The 17,304-nt window shown below is 59.3% G+C and overlaps 1 protein-coding gene across 1 annotated transcript in view; it reads right to left on the reverse strand.

Moving 5' to 3' along the window:
* Positions 1-16,393, reverse strand: part of LOC103753866 (hexokinase-2) — a 21,204-nt gene extending 4,811 nt beyond the window's left edge. The window contains exons 1-16 of the mRNA XM_018088564.3: positions 16,231-16,393; positions 9,793-9,941; positions 9,423-9,542; positions 7,303-7,398; positions 7,058-7,157; positions 6,595-6,778; positions 5,596-5,751; positions 5,227-5,460; positions 4,715-5,019; positions 3,950-4,098; positions 3,137-3,256; positions 2,954-3,049; positions 2,089-2,188; positions 1,820-2,003; positions 1,408-1,563; positions 691-924 (exon numbers count right to left, since the gene is read on the reverse strand). Of these exons, the coding sequence (XP_017944053.2) occupies positions 691-924; positions 1,408-1,563; positions 1,820-2,003; positions 2,089-2,188; positions 2,954-3,049; positions 3,137-3,256; positions 3,950-4,098; positions 4,715-5,019; positions 5,227-5,460; positions 5,596-5,751; positions 6,595-6,778; positions 7,058-7,157; positions 7,303-7,398; positions 9,423-9,542; positions 9,793-9,941; positions 16,231-16,372 (2,525 nt within the window). The 5' untranslated portion in view covers positions 16,373-16,393. The remainder of the gene's footprint in view (positions 1-690; positions 925-1,407; positions 1,564-1,819; positions 2,004-2,088; positions 2,189-2,953; positions 3,050-3,136; positions 3,257-3,949; positions 4,099-4,714; positions 5,020-5,226; positions 5,461-5,595; positions 5,752-6,594; positions 6,779-7,057; positions 7,158-7,302; positions 7,399-9,422; positions 9,543-9,792; positions 9,942-16,230) is intronic.
* Between the last annotated feature and the right edge of the window lie 911 nt (positions 16,394-17,304).

The raw sequence follows: 17,304 nt of genomic DNA on the forward strand, positions 1-17,304 counted from the left end.
AGGTGGATGGATGAATAGTTGGCTGGATGGACAGATGGATGGAGATGGAGCTGCCAAGGATGAGGCTTGGAAAGCCCAAGTCTCCATGCTTCAGCCCAAGCCCATAGTTACAACACAGCCATGCTGTGCCTCCACTCAGGACTAAACTCGGCCCCTTCTCAAGTCCCACTGAGCCCTGAGAGCACTAATAAACCTCAACAGCCTCACCTGGGAGGGTTTTCAGAGCCTCCCTCTGCCCATGGGCCCCTGAGACCTATTTAAGCTCAGTCCAGTGTTTTAGTCCCTGTCTGAGCCCCACTGTCCAGCAGCACCACCCTTCACCTCTGGCATGGCCACATTTTTGTGTGGCCATGGACCTTTGTGATCCACCTCACGGCCTCACCTCTTGGTTCAGACCTGCTCCATCCCCCTGACTTGGAGTCCTGGTTGAACCTGGTCACCACCAGCTCTGGTGGGCCTGGAGGGAGGTCCCTGCTGCATTACCTGTCTTGGTGCCCCCTCCTTTAGGGAGCAGCTGGCTCTTGCTGTGCCTCGAGTTCGGGTCAGTGAGCTGCTGGCAGCCCTTGCATCCCAAAACCACCTCAAATCCCCTCCCACTAACCCCTGAACCTTCCCCCGTGCACCGTGACCGTCCCGGGTGGGCGGGTGGAGCCCCCCAGGCACACAACCCCAGCCCCCTGAGCCACTCACTGAGGGTGCAGCTTGTAGAGCGTCCCGTCCACGCCGACCGTGACCTTGAGGAAGTCGAGGCCGCGGTTCTCGCGGATCTTGTCCACCACGGCGGCCATGCCGGCCCCGCAGAGCTGCGCCGCCCGCCGCGCCACCACCGTGCACACCTCCTTCACGATGATGCTGTCGTCGCACGTGGACTCCAGCCCCAGGTGCTGCAGGATGGAGCGCACCTGGAGCAGGGCCAGGCAGTCGCTGGAGGACACGGGGCAGCGTTAGGAGGTGGGGCGGGGAGGAGGTGCAGCTTCCCCTTCCCTGTCTGCGTCCCACAGAGCCCAGGGACTCAGGGCTTGGGTCACAGTGGCTCTGCAGCCCCCCTCCAACCTCAGCTTTCAGACCTGGGTGTGGCCCTGGGGTCACATCCTAATCAGGGAGGCTATTTCAGGACAAAGCCACGGAATTGGAGCGTGACACCCATGGAACCCATGGCCCCCTCTGCCCAGGGTAGAGGATAAAGAGGCATCTGTTCTGCCAACCCCAGACAGTCTCCTAGCCTCTCCACACCGGCGCTGCCAGAACCACGTGGATTCTGCTGATTTATCTGCGTGGCACCACCCTGGGTCATCCTGGCTCCAGACCGAGTGTTGGGACTTCTCCTGCCAGACCTGAGAATGCTTCCCCCAAACTCCACCCCTGCTCTGACTGACAGCTGGTGCTCACCCGCCTGCTGGGCCTCACCTCTCTATCTGGGACAGGAACTTGGTCTCAAAGATCCCTCTGGTCTTCAGCCTCTCCGAGATCCGTCCCCGGAAGAGGAGCCCTCGCTTGGTGAAATCCATCAGGATGTTGCGGACGATCTCCCCCAGATACATCCCACTGATCATCTTCTCAAACCTGGGAAGGAGAGCATGAGGCTGGACATCAGGATGAGAGGGGACACTGGGTCTGGATGGGGATTCCAGTTCTACCAGGTGCCTTTGGCACAACCCCCTGGAGCAAGCCCAGCAGCACAGCCCCCACCCCGCGGGCAGGGACAGGGGACACATCGGCGTGTCCCAAAGCCAACCTCTGCCCTGCTCATCATCCCCGGGATCCACTAAGGGGCAGAACTGTTCCTGGACTCTTCCAGCTCCCCAAAGCCACCACCCACCTCTGCTTCCCAGGGTTGAGGGACAGCTCATCCACCGCCACGTCGAACTCCGTCCGTACGTCGTCCAAGCACCCGCTGTCTCCGAAGGCCCCCCACTCCATGTTGACACACATCCTGCCCTCGTCCCCTTCCACCAGCTCCACGTTCCTCATCTCCTCCATGTAGCAGGCGTTGCTGCCCGTGCCTGTGGAGAGGAGCAGGATAAGAGCCCTGAGACACCTCCTGCCCCCCCGGGGCAGCCGAGCTCCCAAAGGCAGTTGAGTCCTCACCGACGATCAGCCCAACTTCACAGAGGGGATCCTCGTACCCACAGGTCATCATGGTGCCAACCGTGTCATTCACCACTGCCACCACGTCCAGGTCGAACTCCTGCAGAGGATGGGATTGCACGGGTTATTCCTGGAGGACTTGGAATTCCAGCTACCTCTGCTCCCATGGCTGGGAAAGGACTTGACTGTGAGTGTGGGAGTCATAGAATCCCAGAATGATTTGGGCTGGAAGGGATTGTAATGCTCGTCTCATTCCACCCCCTGCCATGGGCAGGGACACCTTCCACCAGCCCAGGTTGCTCCAAGCCCCCTCCAGCCTGGCCTTGGACACTTCCAGGGATGGAACAGCCACAGCTTCTCTGGGCAGCCTGTGCCAGGGCCTCGCCACCCTTACAGGGAGGAATTTCTTTCTAACATCCAATCTAAATCTCTCTTCTTTTAGTTTAAAACTGTTTCCCCTTGTCCTATCACCACCTGTCCTCCATGACCACCCACCTCCTGCAGCCCCAGCCGGCTGCAGGGGGGGCTCAGAGCTCAGACCCCTCCGAGTTCAGAGGGGCTGGGTCAGCCCTGCCAGGAGCAGCCCCTGGGCAGGAGCTCTGGGTGGTCTGTGCTGAGGAAAGGAGCTCGTGTCTCCTGAAGCCATGGCCAGACAAGTCTGCTCCAGCCCTGGCCAGGAGCCAGCCTGTGGCTCCAGGGTCTGAAAATCCAACCAAAGTGATGAGTAAGGGCAGCTGTGAAACTTCCGACACTCATTAGCCCTGAGCTCAGCCCAGTAATTTGTTTTACAGGCCAATTAACAATGCCAAAGACAGCCGGGACGTGGGAGCAGCCGCCGGCTCCTCCCGGCGCCGTGTCCGCTCACCTCCCTGCGGTGAATCGCCTCCTTCAGCAGCCCCACCACGTCCTCTCCCTCACAGCCCGTCGCCTTGAAGCCCTTTGTCCACTTCAGGAGAATTCCCTGTTGTGGGAAAAGACCCGGCAGTGAATCCCCCAGGATGTGCCTCCCAGGCACAGCAGGGCACGGGGGCTGCAGGAGGGGGGTTACCTCATCCAGGTTGTTCTGCTGGCAGGGGAAGGAGAACGTGAACCCGAGCGGGAGTGACACGCCCTTCATTCCCATGTATTCCAGGAAGTCAGAGATGCAGTGGACGATGTGGTCAAAGAGCTGGATGAGCAAAGCCAAAGAAGTTACCATTACAGCCCAACCTGCTGGAGATTCCAACCCATTCCAAGCCTGTTGGAATGTTCAAATCCATTCCCAGGACTTTGAACGGAGCTGCACTGTGGGAGGGGAGCAAACCCAAAAAAGCCCATTTTTCACCCTCTTCCCCACCCACAACATGGCCATATCCCTGCAAAACCCCACCTCACGGGCCCCAGGAGGGACAAGGGCCAGCGAGGAGGTACCACCTTCCCCAGGGTGACACAGGAATCTGGTCCCTCTACAAGGGATCCCCAGAGCCTGTCTGCTGGAGACACTCCCAGTCCCCAAGCGCTGCCCGGAGTGGTTTGCAAAATTCTTTCCACATAAGACTCTGGAGATGTCTCTCCCCGCTTGTGTTGTGGTTTTCCTATCTGGGAAATGGGGATGATGCTTATCTGCCCTTGTGGAGTGTGTGGGATTCAGGGAGGTTCAGTCATGTCTGGGAATAACACCATTTCTAACCTAAAAACCAGTCTCCAGCTTCCCAGACTCCAAAGCCTTGGGCAGAACTCGCTGCTCCAAGGGCAGGAGAGCACCAGCCTTCCCCTCTCCTGCTTTTGCTCCCTGGAAAGGCAAAATCAGCTCCATGCTGAGCCCTGTTCCAGCCACCCCAGGGAAGACACTCCTTTTCCCTCTCCAGCTGCCCATCCTGACCTCCTCTCCTGTGCCCTGCATGATCTCCACGGGGATGGAGTAGATCTTGTTGTGCATCTCCACTCCGCGCCGCTTCCCGTTCCTGACGCGCACCAGCAGCACGCGGAAGTTGGTTCCTCCCAGGTCCAGGGCGAGGAAATCTCCTTTTTCTGCAACCCAAGAGAGGATCATCAGAAGAGATCCCAGCATGGAGCACCTGGGATGTGGCACAGAGCAGATCCAGATCTGCCCTCTTCCTGGGAGAGGGCTGGAAACCGAGATGTGAGTGGGAGCGGAGACCAGGGGGCTGCAGGTTGGAACAGGGGGTGCAGGTAGGAAAGTGGAGGAGAGGTTTGCTCCTGACTTGGGGTAATGATGAGGCTTAGAATCATAAACCCATGGAATAACTTGAGTTGGAAGGACCCACAAGGATCCTTGAAGTCCACAGGACCTGCACAGGCTTCAAGCCAAGGTCAGGCACTCGCTCAAGCCACAGGTAGAACCAGGAGCACAACCCAGGCTGAGGGTGGGGAGAGTCCTGCTGTGGGGAAAACCACAGCGAGAGCCAGGCTTTGTGTGCAGTCAGGTGCAGAACGTCCCAGAGGCTCCGCGCTCTGCCCAGTATCATCCTGGAGGTTTGTGCCACTCCCGCCACAAAGAGGGAACTGGCCATGGCAAAGGATCCAGCCCTTCCTGAGGATATCAGGAGCAGCAATGCTGGCTCTGAGCAGGACACACACGGGCTTACACACAGGAGACATGCAGGTTTACCCACAGGATAGTCACCTGTCCCATCTGGAGTGGAGCACACGTAGGTGGGCAGCATTTTCACCGTCGCCTCCTCGTGCGTCTCCTTGCCCAGCCCTTTCTCCATCTCTTTCCTCATCCTTTCCTTCACCTCCAGCAGCTGCTCGTGGCTCAGCTTGAAGGGCTCCAGGATCTTCTGCCGGGCCTTGTGCTGGGCGTCCAGCCTGTAGGCCACGGCCGTCACCATGGCGGCCCCTTTGCCGCTCCCGTCCTCCGAGCGGATGAACCGGATCTCGCAGTCCGGCAGCAGCTTCCGCACCGTCTTGTGGAGGCGTCGGGCAAAGCTGTGGAGGAGGAGGGGGAGGAAACGGGACCTGAGTGTGCCACCATGGGCAGTGACCCTCTGGGGACCCCCAGCATCCAAAGGAGGTGCTCAGGGGGACACTTGGGGACGCTCCACTTGTGCTGAGCCGCGCCCGCCGCCGGCAGGAGCAGATCCGAGCTCGCCCTCCGTGCTCCCCGTCCCTGTCCCCTCCAGCTCCCGGACTCACTGCGGGTGTTTCTTGTAGACGGAGCCGTCCACGCCGACGGTGGAGCGCAGCCGATCCACGCCCTTGTTGTCCTTGATGCGGCGCAGGACCGCGGCCAGCGTGGCCCCGCACAGGCTGGCTGAGCGCGTCGACACGATCTGGCAGATGCGCAGCGTGGCCACGCAGTCCTCGTGCGACGGCTCCAGGCCCAGCTTGCTCAGGATCTCGTGGGCTTTCTGCAGCCCTTCCTTCTCCCTGGCGGGGCAAGGAAAGGGTTCAGGCCTGGGAACCCCACCTTTGCCGTGTGACGGGCCGGGTCTGCGCAGTGGGGTCTGTCCAGGGTATCAGAGGGTGGGCTGGGACCCAGGACACGACACGGGTCCCACTTACTTCTCAATGGCAGAGACGTATCTGGTCTCAAAGTGGCCGGTAGTGAGCAGGTCTGGTGTGAGCCTTCCCCCAAACAACAGCCCTTCCTTGGTCATCTTCACCAGGATGAGTCTGACCAGCTCTCCCATGTACATCCCACTGATCATCTTCTCAAACCTGTCCACAGGGAGGCACGAGATGGAATTGTGGAATGGTTTGGGTTGGAAAAGCCCTCTAAGGTCATCAAATCCAACCATTCCCCCAGCACTGCCAAGGCCACCACTAACCCATGTCCCCAGGTGCCACATCCACATGGCTTTTAAATCCCCCCAGAGATAGTGACACCACCTGGCCAGCCTGTTCCACACCTGACCACCCTTTCAGAGAAGAAATTTTCCCTAATATCCATCCTAAACCTCCTGTCCCCCACATAAGATCCCCTCTGAGCCTCCTTGTCTCCAGGCTAAACAATGTGTGTGTGTTTAGCTGTGTGTGCCACAAGGTGGCCACAGGTTGACCTGAAAACCCATTGGCAGCCTCCCAGTCCCAAATGGAATCTAGGTAATCCCTTCCCAGAGCAGCTTATCCTATCACTGAGAATATGAAGCCTTGTGGACATGACCATCCTTCTGCAAGGAGAACTCGTGGACACCTGAAGGGGGTCAGTCAGTTTGCAGAGTCCCCCCAGGCTCGCCCCACACTGCCAGGGGCCATGTGGGGAATGGGAGATCTGTAGGATTGGGATGTGGACATTAGGTGGGGGTGTTTGCCTGGGCTGGCAGATGAGTGCTGGCCAGAAGGGAACAGGAATCAGCACGTTCACGTGAGCGGCTCACGAGGGCAGCGGGTGGGATGGACAACCCCGATTGGTGACACAGCCCCTCTGCGCTCCGGTGGCAGAGGACATGGTGACCCAGTTAGCTGGGATGACCTCCCTGGTCCCAGGGACTCCGGCGCAACGGGAGGACAGACAATGCCGAGCAAACCACGAGCCTGAGCCCAGGCCAAGAATCTGCTCACAATTGTTTGCCAGGGTTGAGCGAGCCCATGTCGATCTCACGGTCGAACTCCGTCCGGATGTCATTGAGGACACCGTCGTCACCGAAGGCCCCCCACTCCATGTTGATGCACATCCGACCCTCATCCCCTTCCACCAGGTCAATGTGCCTCATCTCCTCCATGTAGCAGGCGTTGGTTCCAGTACCTGGGCCGAGCATGGGGACACAGTGAGCGAGGACACTGCCTTGCCTCCATTCCCACTATCCCTCATTCCCATTATCCCTCATTCCCACTTGGCCACAGCACAATGCACCAGAGAAAGCGAAGAGGGAAGCAAACAGACATCGGGCAATGCTGGTTTTCCAACACTGGTATCCCCCTCTTTTTCTTCTTTATTTTTTTTCCCAAAAGACCCTGAAGCTTGCAAGAAACAGGATCTCCCTCTGGAGTTCCTGGAGGGATGGACCTGCTTGCTCTCACTCACCAACGATGAGGCCAACTTCACAGTTGTGGTCGTCGTAGCCACAGGTCATCATGGTCCCCACGGTGTCGTTCACCACGGCCACGATGTCGATGTCAAAGTCCTGAGTTGGTGGAAAGGAGAGAGGATGACCCAACACAGACAAAACAGACCAAAACATCACCATGGAGCCCAGGAACCCTGTCCCAGGGATGTGTGTGCCCCCGTCCCACCGCCCCAGGAGGTGACACACCTGCCCAGCCTCTTACCCCTCTTTTCTTGATGGACTTGCGCAGCATCGACACCACGTCCTTGCCCTCCACGCTGCTGCACTTGAACCCCTTTGTCCACGTCACGAGGATGCTCTGGGGGGAACAGCCAGAGGGAAGGCTCAGAGTGAGACCCCCACCCTGTGGGGCTGCCAGAACAAGGGGCACAGGGCCCTGTGGGGAGCCCCCCGTTAGCAGCTCCCCGGCTGCGCCATCAGCCCCGTTTCCGTGTCAGATAAGGTTTATGGCCATGAGATAACACAAGACCTGCTCATTGCTCCCCGGCAGGAGGGAAAGTGGTTCCTGTGACCAGGTTTTATGGAACCCTGAGGCAAAACCTGTTCACAAGTCCATGGATTGCTCCTCGACCCACCCCTGAGGGGTGGGGGGCTTGGAATGCTCCTTGACCTACCCCTACAGGGTAGGGGCTTGTAGCCCCCATAGCCAGAGGCACCAGGTTTGTCTCCACTGCAGCCACCTGGCCAGGGGCTGAGCTGAGCCTTGGGGGGAGGAAAAGGACTCGGCTGCATTTGGAATCTTCAACACTCCGGGCACAGGGCCCTCGGTGAGGCTGACACCCATCCTGCCTCAGAGATGGGGAAACCGCGGCACGGAGAGACCCAGCCCAGGCAAGGTCAGGGGAACAGGCACTTCCTCCCGCAGCTTCTTTATTTTAATTTCCTTTTTTACAGCCCCCGTGTCTACCGGGAGGAAAGTGTTAACCCTGCTGTCCCTCCCTGCCCCTGCAGAGTGGCTCAGGCACAGCAGCCTTGCCCCTCGGCAGCTCCCGGGAGGACGTGCCGGATGGCCGGCACTCCATGGAGCCGCTCTCTTTCCATCCCGCTGCAGAGCCGGGTGAGATAAGGGCAAGGAAAGCATCCCCCTCCCTCCCCACCACGAGCCAGAGCCCCGCGAGGCGGTGGGTGGCAGGGAAGGGGCCACGTGCCTCGCTGGGCTCTGGGATGTGGAGTCTCCCAGCGAGGTCACCGCGGCTGAGCGGAGCTGACAGCGCCCGGAGGGACCATCCTCCCCGCCGCCTGCACGGGGGATGTGGTGCTCAGCACGTCTGGGTGCACTGGGCTGCTGGAGCTCGGGCTGCAGCCCTGGAAAAGCTGATTTCCGTGGAGGAATCCCATGGAAACATCATATCCCAGACCCCCGCAATTCCGGGAGCACATCCCTCGCTCCGCCGGCACCGAGCTCTGCTGGCACACACGGTGACCTGGGAACTGCTCATCACAGGGACCCTGTCAGAGCTCACTGACATGAAAACCCCTCAAGATAAATGAGGTAAAGTCCAGAAAATTCAGAAATCCAGAAGACTCGGGGGAGACCACAGAGCCCCTTCCAGTGCCTAAAGGGGCTCCAAGAGAGCTGAGAGGGACTTGGGACGAGGGCCTGGAGGGACAGGACAAGAGACAATGGCTTCACACTGACAGAGGGTGGGATAGATGGGATACTGGGAAGGAATTCCTGGCTGTGAGGGTGGGGAGGCCCTGGCACAGGTTGCCCAGAGAAGCTGTGGCTGCCCCATCCCTGGAAGTGTCCAGGGCCAGGTTGGACAGGGCTTGGAGCAACCTGGGCTAGTGGAAGGTGTCCCTGCCCATGGCAGGGGGTGGGACTGGATGGGCTTTAAGGTCCCTTCCAGCCCAAGCCATTCCATGATCCTATGAAAACCTGGCCAAGACATGTCGAAAACAGGAGACCCACCACTGCTCACTCATCAAGCAGCTTTAAAGACAATCTGGCACCTATCCTTAAAAAATATTGATGTTCCTTTTAACAGGGGTTTTATGGTGTGTTTGGAGATGAGAAGCAACAGAATTATTGGGAAGTGACACCAAGCACTGCATTCCCTGGAGGAATGTTCCCTCCTCTCTGTCCCTGACCGTGCAGCCACAGAGCCATTCCACCAACAAAAATATTCATAACAAAGAAGGGGCAGTGCTGTTCTTAACCCTCCTTCACCCAGAGCTTGGGAATGGCTTTGAATGAGAGATGTGGCCCTTCAGGAAAGGTCACATGACCCAAAATCAATGAGACTAATCAAAAGCCTGAGCTAAATTGTTGTGGGACCCCCAGCAAGAGCTCAGCCCATCCCACCACAGTCCCTCACCCACCTCATCCAGCTTGGTCTGGTGACACGGGAAGGAGAAGGTGAACCCAAGGGGGAGTTTCTTGTCTTTGATGTTCAGCTTGTCCAGGAAGTTGGCCAAACACTCGGCGATGTGGTCAAAAAGCTGGAAAAAGGGTAAAGAGTGAGACCTGCCAGGGCTGCCCACGCCCAGGGGATGAGTCGGAGCTGTGCCCACAGCCCTGCCCGCCCTCACCCATCCCCACGCCGGCGTCAGGAATTCTTGTTCCTGGCACAGGATCCACTGGGCTCCTGCTGGACCAGGCAGGGGGGGATGCCCAGCCCTGCTCCCGCCCCAGGACACATCCAGGGGTGCCGGGGTGACCCCAGGGTTGGGTAAGGGAGGGGGGGCCCACCTGCACCCCACTGCCACGCATGAGCTCCTCGGGGATGGCGTAGATCTGGTTCTCCATCTCCACCTTCTGCAGCCCGTTGTCCGACACCTTCACCCGCAGCACACGGAAGTTGGTGCCACCGAGGTCCAGTGCCAGGAAATCCCCATCCTCTGCGGGACCAGGACAAGGGGAACCAGTGAGCCTGGAGGGTCCTCGCCCTGCCAGAACCCCAGGGTAACCAGCCACCTCCCAGGTATGAGGATATGGTCTGATTTTTAAATATGTTTCTCTATTTTAACCATTATTATAGTGTTTGGTATTTTATCAGAGCTGTGGCCTGACCCTCCTCTGCACCCCTGACACACACACAGCTGATGGGGGATCAAGGCACTGCGTTGAGCTGGATATGGATGTCCTGGGGAGGATAAATCCAACCAGCACCACCCAGAAGCCCAACAGTGATCTCAGGGAAGAGGGGCTCCAGCCTCAGGCTCCATAAGGAAGAAGGCAGCAGAGCCATTGCTGACCCTACTGATGCTTGGTGGAAGCTCCTAAACCTCCCTCCCAAGGGGTTAAACCCTGTGAGCAGCTGTGGAAACACCAGAGCTTGGCTAAACTTTTCTGGGAATGCCCATCCTGTTGAGGCTCAGCTGGCGCAGCCCAGGCCAAGCTCCCTGCCCTGCCCCAGGAATCCCACACGCTCCCAGCACCACGGGAAGGTGGAAGCAGGAAACCAGGGAGGGAGAAACTCCAGAAGACCTTCGGGGGCTCATTGCTGCCTTCCCGGGGGGAGCCCCAAGGGCGAGCCCGGGGTGTCCCCTCCTGTTTGTTTTCAAGGCAGCTCGCTGGGCTGGGGACCCAGGCTGCGAGAAAAGCGCCCAGCTGGCTGTTTTAGTGGGGAGAGGGCCGGGGAAAGCCCTCTATCAGCACTGTCGGAGTCCTGAATGCATTAAATGTGCTGTGCTGGCTCCCCCGGGCCGATCCCGGCGCCCGGGGGCCGCTTTGTGCCGGCGGGGCTGCTACAAAGGGGCCACAGTTGGGACAGAACCCGGGGGTTATTAGTATGCACACGCCAGCGGGCCGCCGGCATCTCCAGTGACTCCAGCTGAAAAGGCAGCTCCGGGGCTCCAGCGGGCCCGGCGCCTTCCCTGGGGTCACCCCCGAGGGCTCGGGGCGAGGGAACGGGGCACGGGACCCACCGGGAGCTGGAGCGGCTTTAGAGAGGCGGAAAAGGGCCGTGGAAAGCTGCCCCTGGAGCTCCGAGGAGAGGAGGAACGAGAGGGCTCAGGGGTCACAGGCAGCTTCAGCAGGGTCAGAGCTGGGCATGGAGAGCGTGGAGGGCGGGGGAGCACTGGGGGTCAGCACTGCACCCCAAGGGGGAACAGAACAACACCCAAGGAGTCAGAACAACATCCCAGAGGGGTCAGAACATCACCCAGGGGTTCAGTGCATCACCCCAGGGGGGCCAGTGCAGCACCCAGGGGGTCAGCCCATCACATATCCCCAGGGTGACACAGGGCAGTGGGGGCCCAGCTCTTGGTGACACCAGCCCGTGCCCAGCCCCCAGCACAGCCCAGGTCACACCCCAGAATGGGCTGGCCAATGGAATACGGAGGTGCCAAGGCTATCACACCATTATCTTAATAAGAGCTGAAGTCCAGCGAGACCCTGCAGAGGTTCTGGCCAAGCTTCAGTTATCTCTGGGGCCCCGCAGCCCCTGCAGGAGCCAATAACCCCAGACCACTCCAAACCTGGACCCCGTCAGAGCTTTGCAGCTCCTCCCTCCTCAGCCAACACCCCTGACACAGCTCTGAGAGAGGCAGTGTGACCAGAATTCGGGGCTGGAGGAGGACACGGGGACATGGGAGCACCAAGCTCCTGCACTGGGGCAGCCAGGCCCTGCACACCCCTTCCTCCTCCTCCCCTTGACCCTTTGCAGGGATGAGGTTTAAACCAGTTTGGCAGCTCCTTTCGCAGCCTGTCTGCCAGCCACGGGGCATTTGTGGCCACGGTGGCTCTTCACACAAAAAACACACCAGGAAAACCTTGGAGAAGCTCCTGGCTGTCCCACTGTCCTTGGTGAGGCCACCACAGGGACCCCCCTCAGCCATGGGTGGGCAGAGCTGGATGTGATGTCTGGCTGGGCACCACTGGCATCGTGTCCTGCCCTACACACAGGTCACGCTGTGCTCCTGCTCCCCTTGCCATTGGCACTGATCCTGCTCTGCTCATTGGCACAGCATGGAAAGCACCTCAGGGGGCTGATAAATATGCCAGGGATAAGGGCACTGGAGCCAAGAGGGTCACAGATTGCTCAGCTCCTTGGAGATATTACAGGGAACCCAAAAGGCTCACAAAAAAGGGGCTAAGGAGCCTGGTGGGGCCATCCTGCCCTCCTGCCCAGCCCTCACACACTCGGTGCTTCAGCCAAGCCACACGAGGGGCTCGTGGCCCCTGGAGCCGTGTGGGACCAGCTCTGCCCTGCCCTCACTGCGGGACCCACACACCACCCCCATCCCCCTCACACTGCTCAGCACCCACCAGAGGGGCACGAGCAGCCTGGTGGCAAGGGAGGAGGTCAAGGGGTGGGTTCCCAGGTGGATCAGCTTTGCAGCAGGGAAGAGGCAGCCAAATCTCCCTTGGAAGAGCAGCAGCCATGCAGCTGAGGGATGGGCTCCGTGACCAGCACCAGGTCCCCATCAGGCTCCCACAGCCCCTGATAAGGTATCAGAGGTGGTGCTGAGCCCACAAACCAAACAGGGAGGGCAAACATGGAGCCCTGATTCCAGGGGCTGCTTACTCCTGGCAAACCACCCAAGGCTGAGAGCTGAGTGCCTCAGAACCCGTGGGGCAGAGGAGGTGGCCAGGGGAGAGAAGCTGCATGTGTGGGATCATGTCCCAGCACCTCAGAGATTGGTCACCCCAGAACCCCCACCCCCAGTGGAACCACAACCTCCCAGTGACTGCAGTTCCACTGTGGAGGAACCCTTGGTCAAACTGGGGAAATAAAAATTAAGAGGAAGAGAAAAAGTTGGAGCAGGTCCAGGTTCTGCTGCCCAGGGGAGATGCAGGAGAAGGTTGAGGCATTGACCCCAGCACTTCCCACTGCCACCCCTCACCAGCCCTACCCTCCTGCCGGATAGTTCATGGAGTCATGGAATGGTTTGGGTTGAAAGGGATTTTAAAGACCATCCAGTTCCACCACCTTGCTCTTCCACTAGCCCAGGTTGCTCTAAGCCCCATCCAACCTGGCCTTGGACACTTCTAGGGATGAGGCAGCCACAGCCTCCTTGGGAAAGCTTGCTGGGAATTAGGTAAATCCCCAACCACGAGACTTTGGGCATAAAAACAGTAGTTTTTTCCAAGGCTTTCAAGCCCATGGGCCAGAGGAGCTGGTTTGCCTGCAGAGGCACCTGGCTATCAGCAGGAGCTGAGCCCACTGGCCAAGGGAAAGGTGCTGCCAAGAACAGCCACCCTTCAGATTTCCAGGGATTAGACTCCCAAATCCTGCAGCATCCTCCTGAAACCTCCAGGCTGGGGTTATCAGCTGCTGGGGCTTAACAGGGGATGCACCACAAGAGCCTTGTGTCAACACCAGCGTGGAGGAGGAAACGTGGCGACACCAGCAAAGCCTGGAAAAACCAGGAATGGAGCAGGGGGGAAGGTGGTGGTTGCCCTGAGCAAGGAGAGCCCTCGGGAGAGGTACTGGGGATCCAAGGAGAAGCTTATTTAGGATATGCTTCCCCACCACCTCAGTGCCAGCACGGCACGGGGGCATTCCAGTGGGTGCCGGAGCCCAGCAAAGCAAGAGAAGCTGTTACTGGGAGAGTTTCTGCTTCCAAAGCAGAATTCCCCCCTCTTATCACATGCCATGGGAACAGGGAAGCCTCCAAGAGCTGGGAGCCGGGGCTGTGTTTTGGCTTAACCTGCAGATGTGACCTTGTATTTCCATAAGCGCCTCTCATCCGCCTGGATCCCGCTGTGGGATCTGGCTGTGCCTTCCAGGGGGTGGAATCCCACAGCAGAAATATGGGGGCTGCAGCAGGAGGCAGGGAAGGACAGGGATGTTTGGTGGGAGGATGGTGAGGAGCCCCATGGCACTGGCATTTAGGAGCAGGCCTGGAGCAGAGGAAAAGCCTGTCCTGGAAGTGGGAGCAGCTGCTGGCACCTGGAGCAGGTGGGAGCAGGACTTGGTGCCCAGCCCAAGTCAGACTTTGCCCAGGAGCTTTGAAAAAAAGGGAAGAAGGAAGGACACAGCCTTGGACGTTGAGCTCCTCCTGAGCCACACCATCTGTGCCAGGGATTTGGCACGTGTGCCACCTTCCAGCCTCCCCTCTGAAACCCAAGAGCAGCTGGTGCTGCTCACAGCCTGGATCCAGCTGGAGCTGGACAGGGAACTCCAGCTCTTGGCTCCAGAACCCTCCCATTTCCCAGCCCCCCTGGGCAGCTGCAGCTCCGTGACTGCCCCAGCACCCCTCTGGAGTGACATTTTCCATGCTGCCGTTCCCCCTTCTCCCTGCCCCGGGTGAGAAATGTCAGCTGGGGCACTGACGCAGGGCAGGGTACCAAGGACCTGTCCCAGAGGGGCATGGGGAGGGATTGCTCCTTTCCCAGCAGGGTCAGGGTGCTGGGAGCACTGGCACACCCTCCACCAGCACCCAGTACCTTCAGCTGCTCCAGTTCCCGTGCCCAGGGGCGGCTCCTGGCCATCCCTGTAATTACAAATATTCTCCAACATTTAAATAGATTGGAATCTCGATCCTGGGGCAGGGAGCCAGGTCCAGCTCCTGGGTGTAGGTGCACGGAGGGGGCCGAGCACAGGGGATGCTCTGGGTGCCCAGATGCTTCAGGGATTAAAGGGGCTTGCAAGGAAGGTGGAGATAGACTTTCAGCAGGGGGTGTAGAGAACAAGGGGGAACAGTTTTAAACTAAAAAAGGTGGGATTTAGATGGGATATTGGGAAGAAATTCTTCTCTGTGAGAGTGGGAAGGCCCTGGCACAGGGTGCCCAGAGAAGCTGTGGCTGCCCCATCCCTGGAAGTGTCCAAGGCCAAGTTGGGCAGGGCTTGGAGCAACCTGGGATAGTGGAAGGTGTCCCTGTCCTTAGCAGGGGGTGGAATGAGATGGTCTCTAAGGTCCCTTCCCACCCAAATCATTCCATGATGTGTCTTCACAGGGACACAGGAGATGCTACCACTCACCCCAGACCTCACTGAGACATTACCAGCAAACACCCAACACTGCCCAGTGATCCAGAGACCTTCCTGACAGGAGGGGGGAGCCGGGGGGGTCGGGCTCTGCTCCCAGGGAACAAGGGACAAGAGGAGAGGGAACGGCCTCCAGCTGTGCCAGGGGAGGTTTAAGTTGGATATCGGGGAAAGTTTCTGCATGGAAAGGGTTGTCCAGCCCTGGCACAGCTGCCCAGGGCAGGGGTGGAATCCCCGTCCCTCGTGGATTTAAGAGCCATGCGGGACATGGGTTAGTGCTGGCCTAGGCAGCACTGGGGGAATGGTTGGGTTTGATGACCTTAGAGGGCTTTTGCAACCCAAACTATTCCATGAGTCTGTGATTCTGTGATTTCACAACTCTACCACTTCTGTCCTTGCCTCCAGAGAGCAGCCATGAGTTTTTTTGGCTCTGTCCCTCTTTGTCCACCTCTCCTGCTGGTGACCAGCAGCCTCTGCCCCTGTGGTTTCACAGACCCCCCTGGAGGTGCCGACACTGGAGCAACCCCAGCTCCGAGCAACTCCATCCAACAGGACTGACCATCCCAGGGCCTCCTCCTGGACTGCTGCCATCCCAGATGTGGAGCCAGGGCAGCTCCAGCTGCTGAGGGTTCCGTCCCTCCTTCTCTTCAGCAGCCAGGAGCACTCCACCAGCTCGGAGCACTTGGTGGGTCCTGGGTGTGTTGGTGGGCAAGGGGTGATGCTGCGGGGATGGAGACCAGCTCCTCCCCAGAACACCAAGCGGGGAGAGGCAACAAGGAACTTCCCCTCTGGATGCCAGAGGAGGTAGTATTTTGGGCTGAGAGGGACAAGCTGGGTATGTGGCTGTCCAGAGCGTGCCTCAGGCACGGGAAGTGGGCAGAAAGGCCCATTGTGAGGAGCCTGCAGAGCCCCTGCTCCTGCCGGCCCCAGTGGCTCTCAGACAGCGCTGGCAGCGCTGCCGCCTCACTGCTCATGAAATCTGATGAGCCGGACCCGTGACTGTCTCTGTCCTGCCAGCAAGGGCATGCCAGGGCAGCTTCCCACCCTCCCTCCCGCCAGCGGGAACTGGGAGCCCCTCCAGTGCCAGCAGAGGGGGAATGAGGCCTGTCCCCACGCTCAGCCAGAGCAGGAGGAAGCCCCCAGGACCAGCAGCGAAGGTGGCCGTGGTGCCATCCCTGTTTGGGCAGAGCCATGAGGATGAGTGGTCCCACCCCCCCTCTGCTCTCCCAGGAGCATCTCCCCTCCCACGGTACCTGTCCCGTCCGGGGTGGACCTGACGAAGGTGGGCAGCATCTTCACGGAGGCGGTGGGGTTGGTCTCTGCTCCCAGCCCCTTCTCCATCTCCTTCTCAAAACGTTGGGACACCTCCAGGAGGGTCTCATCGGAGAGCCGCATGTGGTACAGGTACTTGTCGACCTGAAAGGGGACATAAAGCCCAAAGGTCAGGTGGGGACTTGGGCACAGGGGCACAACCTCCAGGACGTGCTCAGGGCAGTGGCCAGCCCCTCTCCTGGGGGTGACACAAGGAGCAGGGCGGGAGCAGGTCGTGACCCATCCCAAGGCGCAGGACATGGCACCAGTGGCACATCACCGACACAGCACTGCTGAAACAGCTCATCCCAGGAATCACCCACCACCGCTCTGCACCTCCCCCCAGCCATCCAGGGCTGCTCTCCAAGGAGCTGCCTCCCTTCCCAGATCGCTTGGGAATGCCAAACCCCGAGTTGCACCTGATGCTCCACAGCATCTTCCCACTCAGTCACCTACAGACACCCAAACAGGTTGCTACAGAAGCAGGAATTCAAACTCAGGAGTGAGTCAGGAGGTCAGGGATGGAGGTTTTCAGGTGTGGAGCCCTTCCCACGCCACGGCACCAACGCGCCTTGACCTTGACCCCCGGGGAGGAATCCACTGCCCCGTCATTTCTCTGCTGCTGAGGTCACCCCAAGAGCCAAGAGCTACTCAACCCCCTTGAGCAAACCACGCTGGTGTGACACAAGTGGGTGCCACGGTCAGAGAGGCAAGAAATCCACCCCCTGCTCCTGGAAATCGTTATACCCTTGAGCTGGGGATATGGAGAAGCCCAGCTCCTTCCATAAATGGCATCTGCATCTTGCCTTCCCCAAGAAAGGCATGGAAAGATTCCTCCCTGGCCCTGACCGTGCGTGTCCGTGCGGCCGGGCCGGAGCAGGGAACGGGAGAGGCGGACACTGCCCGCTCCCAAACGATGCCCTGCTTCAATTAGCTTCACTTAAAATTAATTAAAGGGCAGCTGCAAGCCCTGAGAAGTCAAGAGGAAAACTCCACCCCGAGCGCTCACCTGTCTG

The sequence above is a fragment of the Manacus vitellinus genome, unplaced genomic scaffold (assembly GCF_001715985.3).
Source record: "Manacus vitellinus isolate BGI_N305 unplaced genomic scaffold, ASM171598v3 scaffold_105_pilon, whole genome shotgun sequence".
NCBI lineage: Eukaryota > Metazoa > Chordata > Aves > Passeriformes > Pipridae > Manacus > Manacus vitellinus.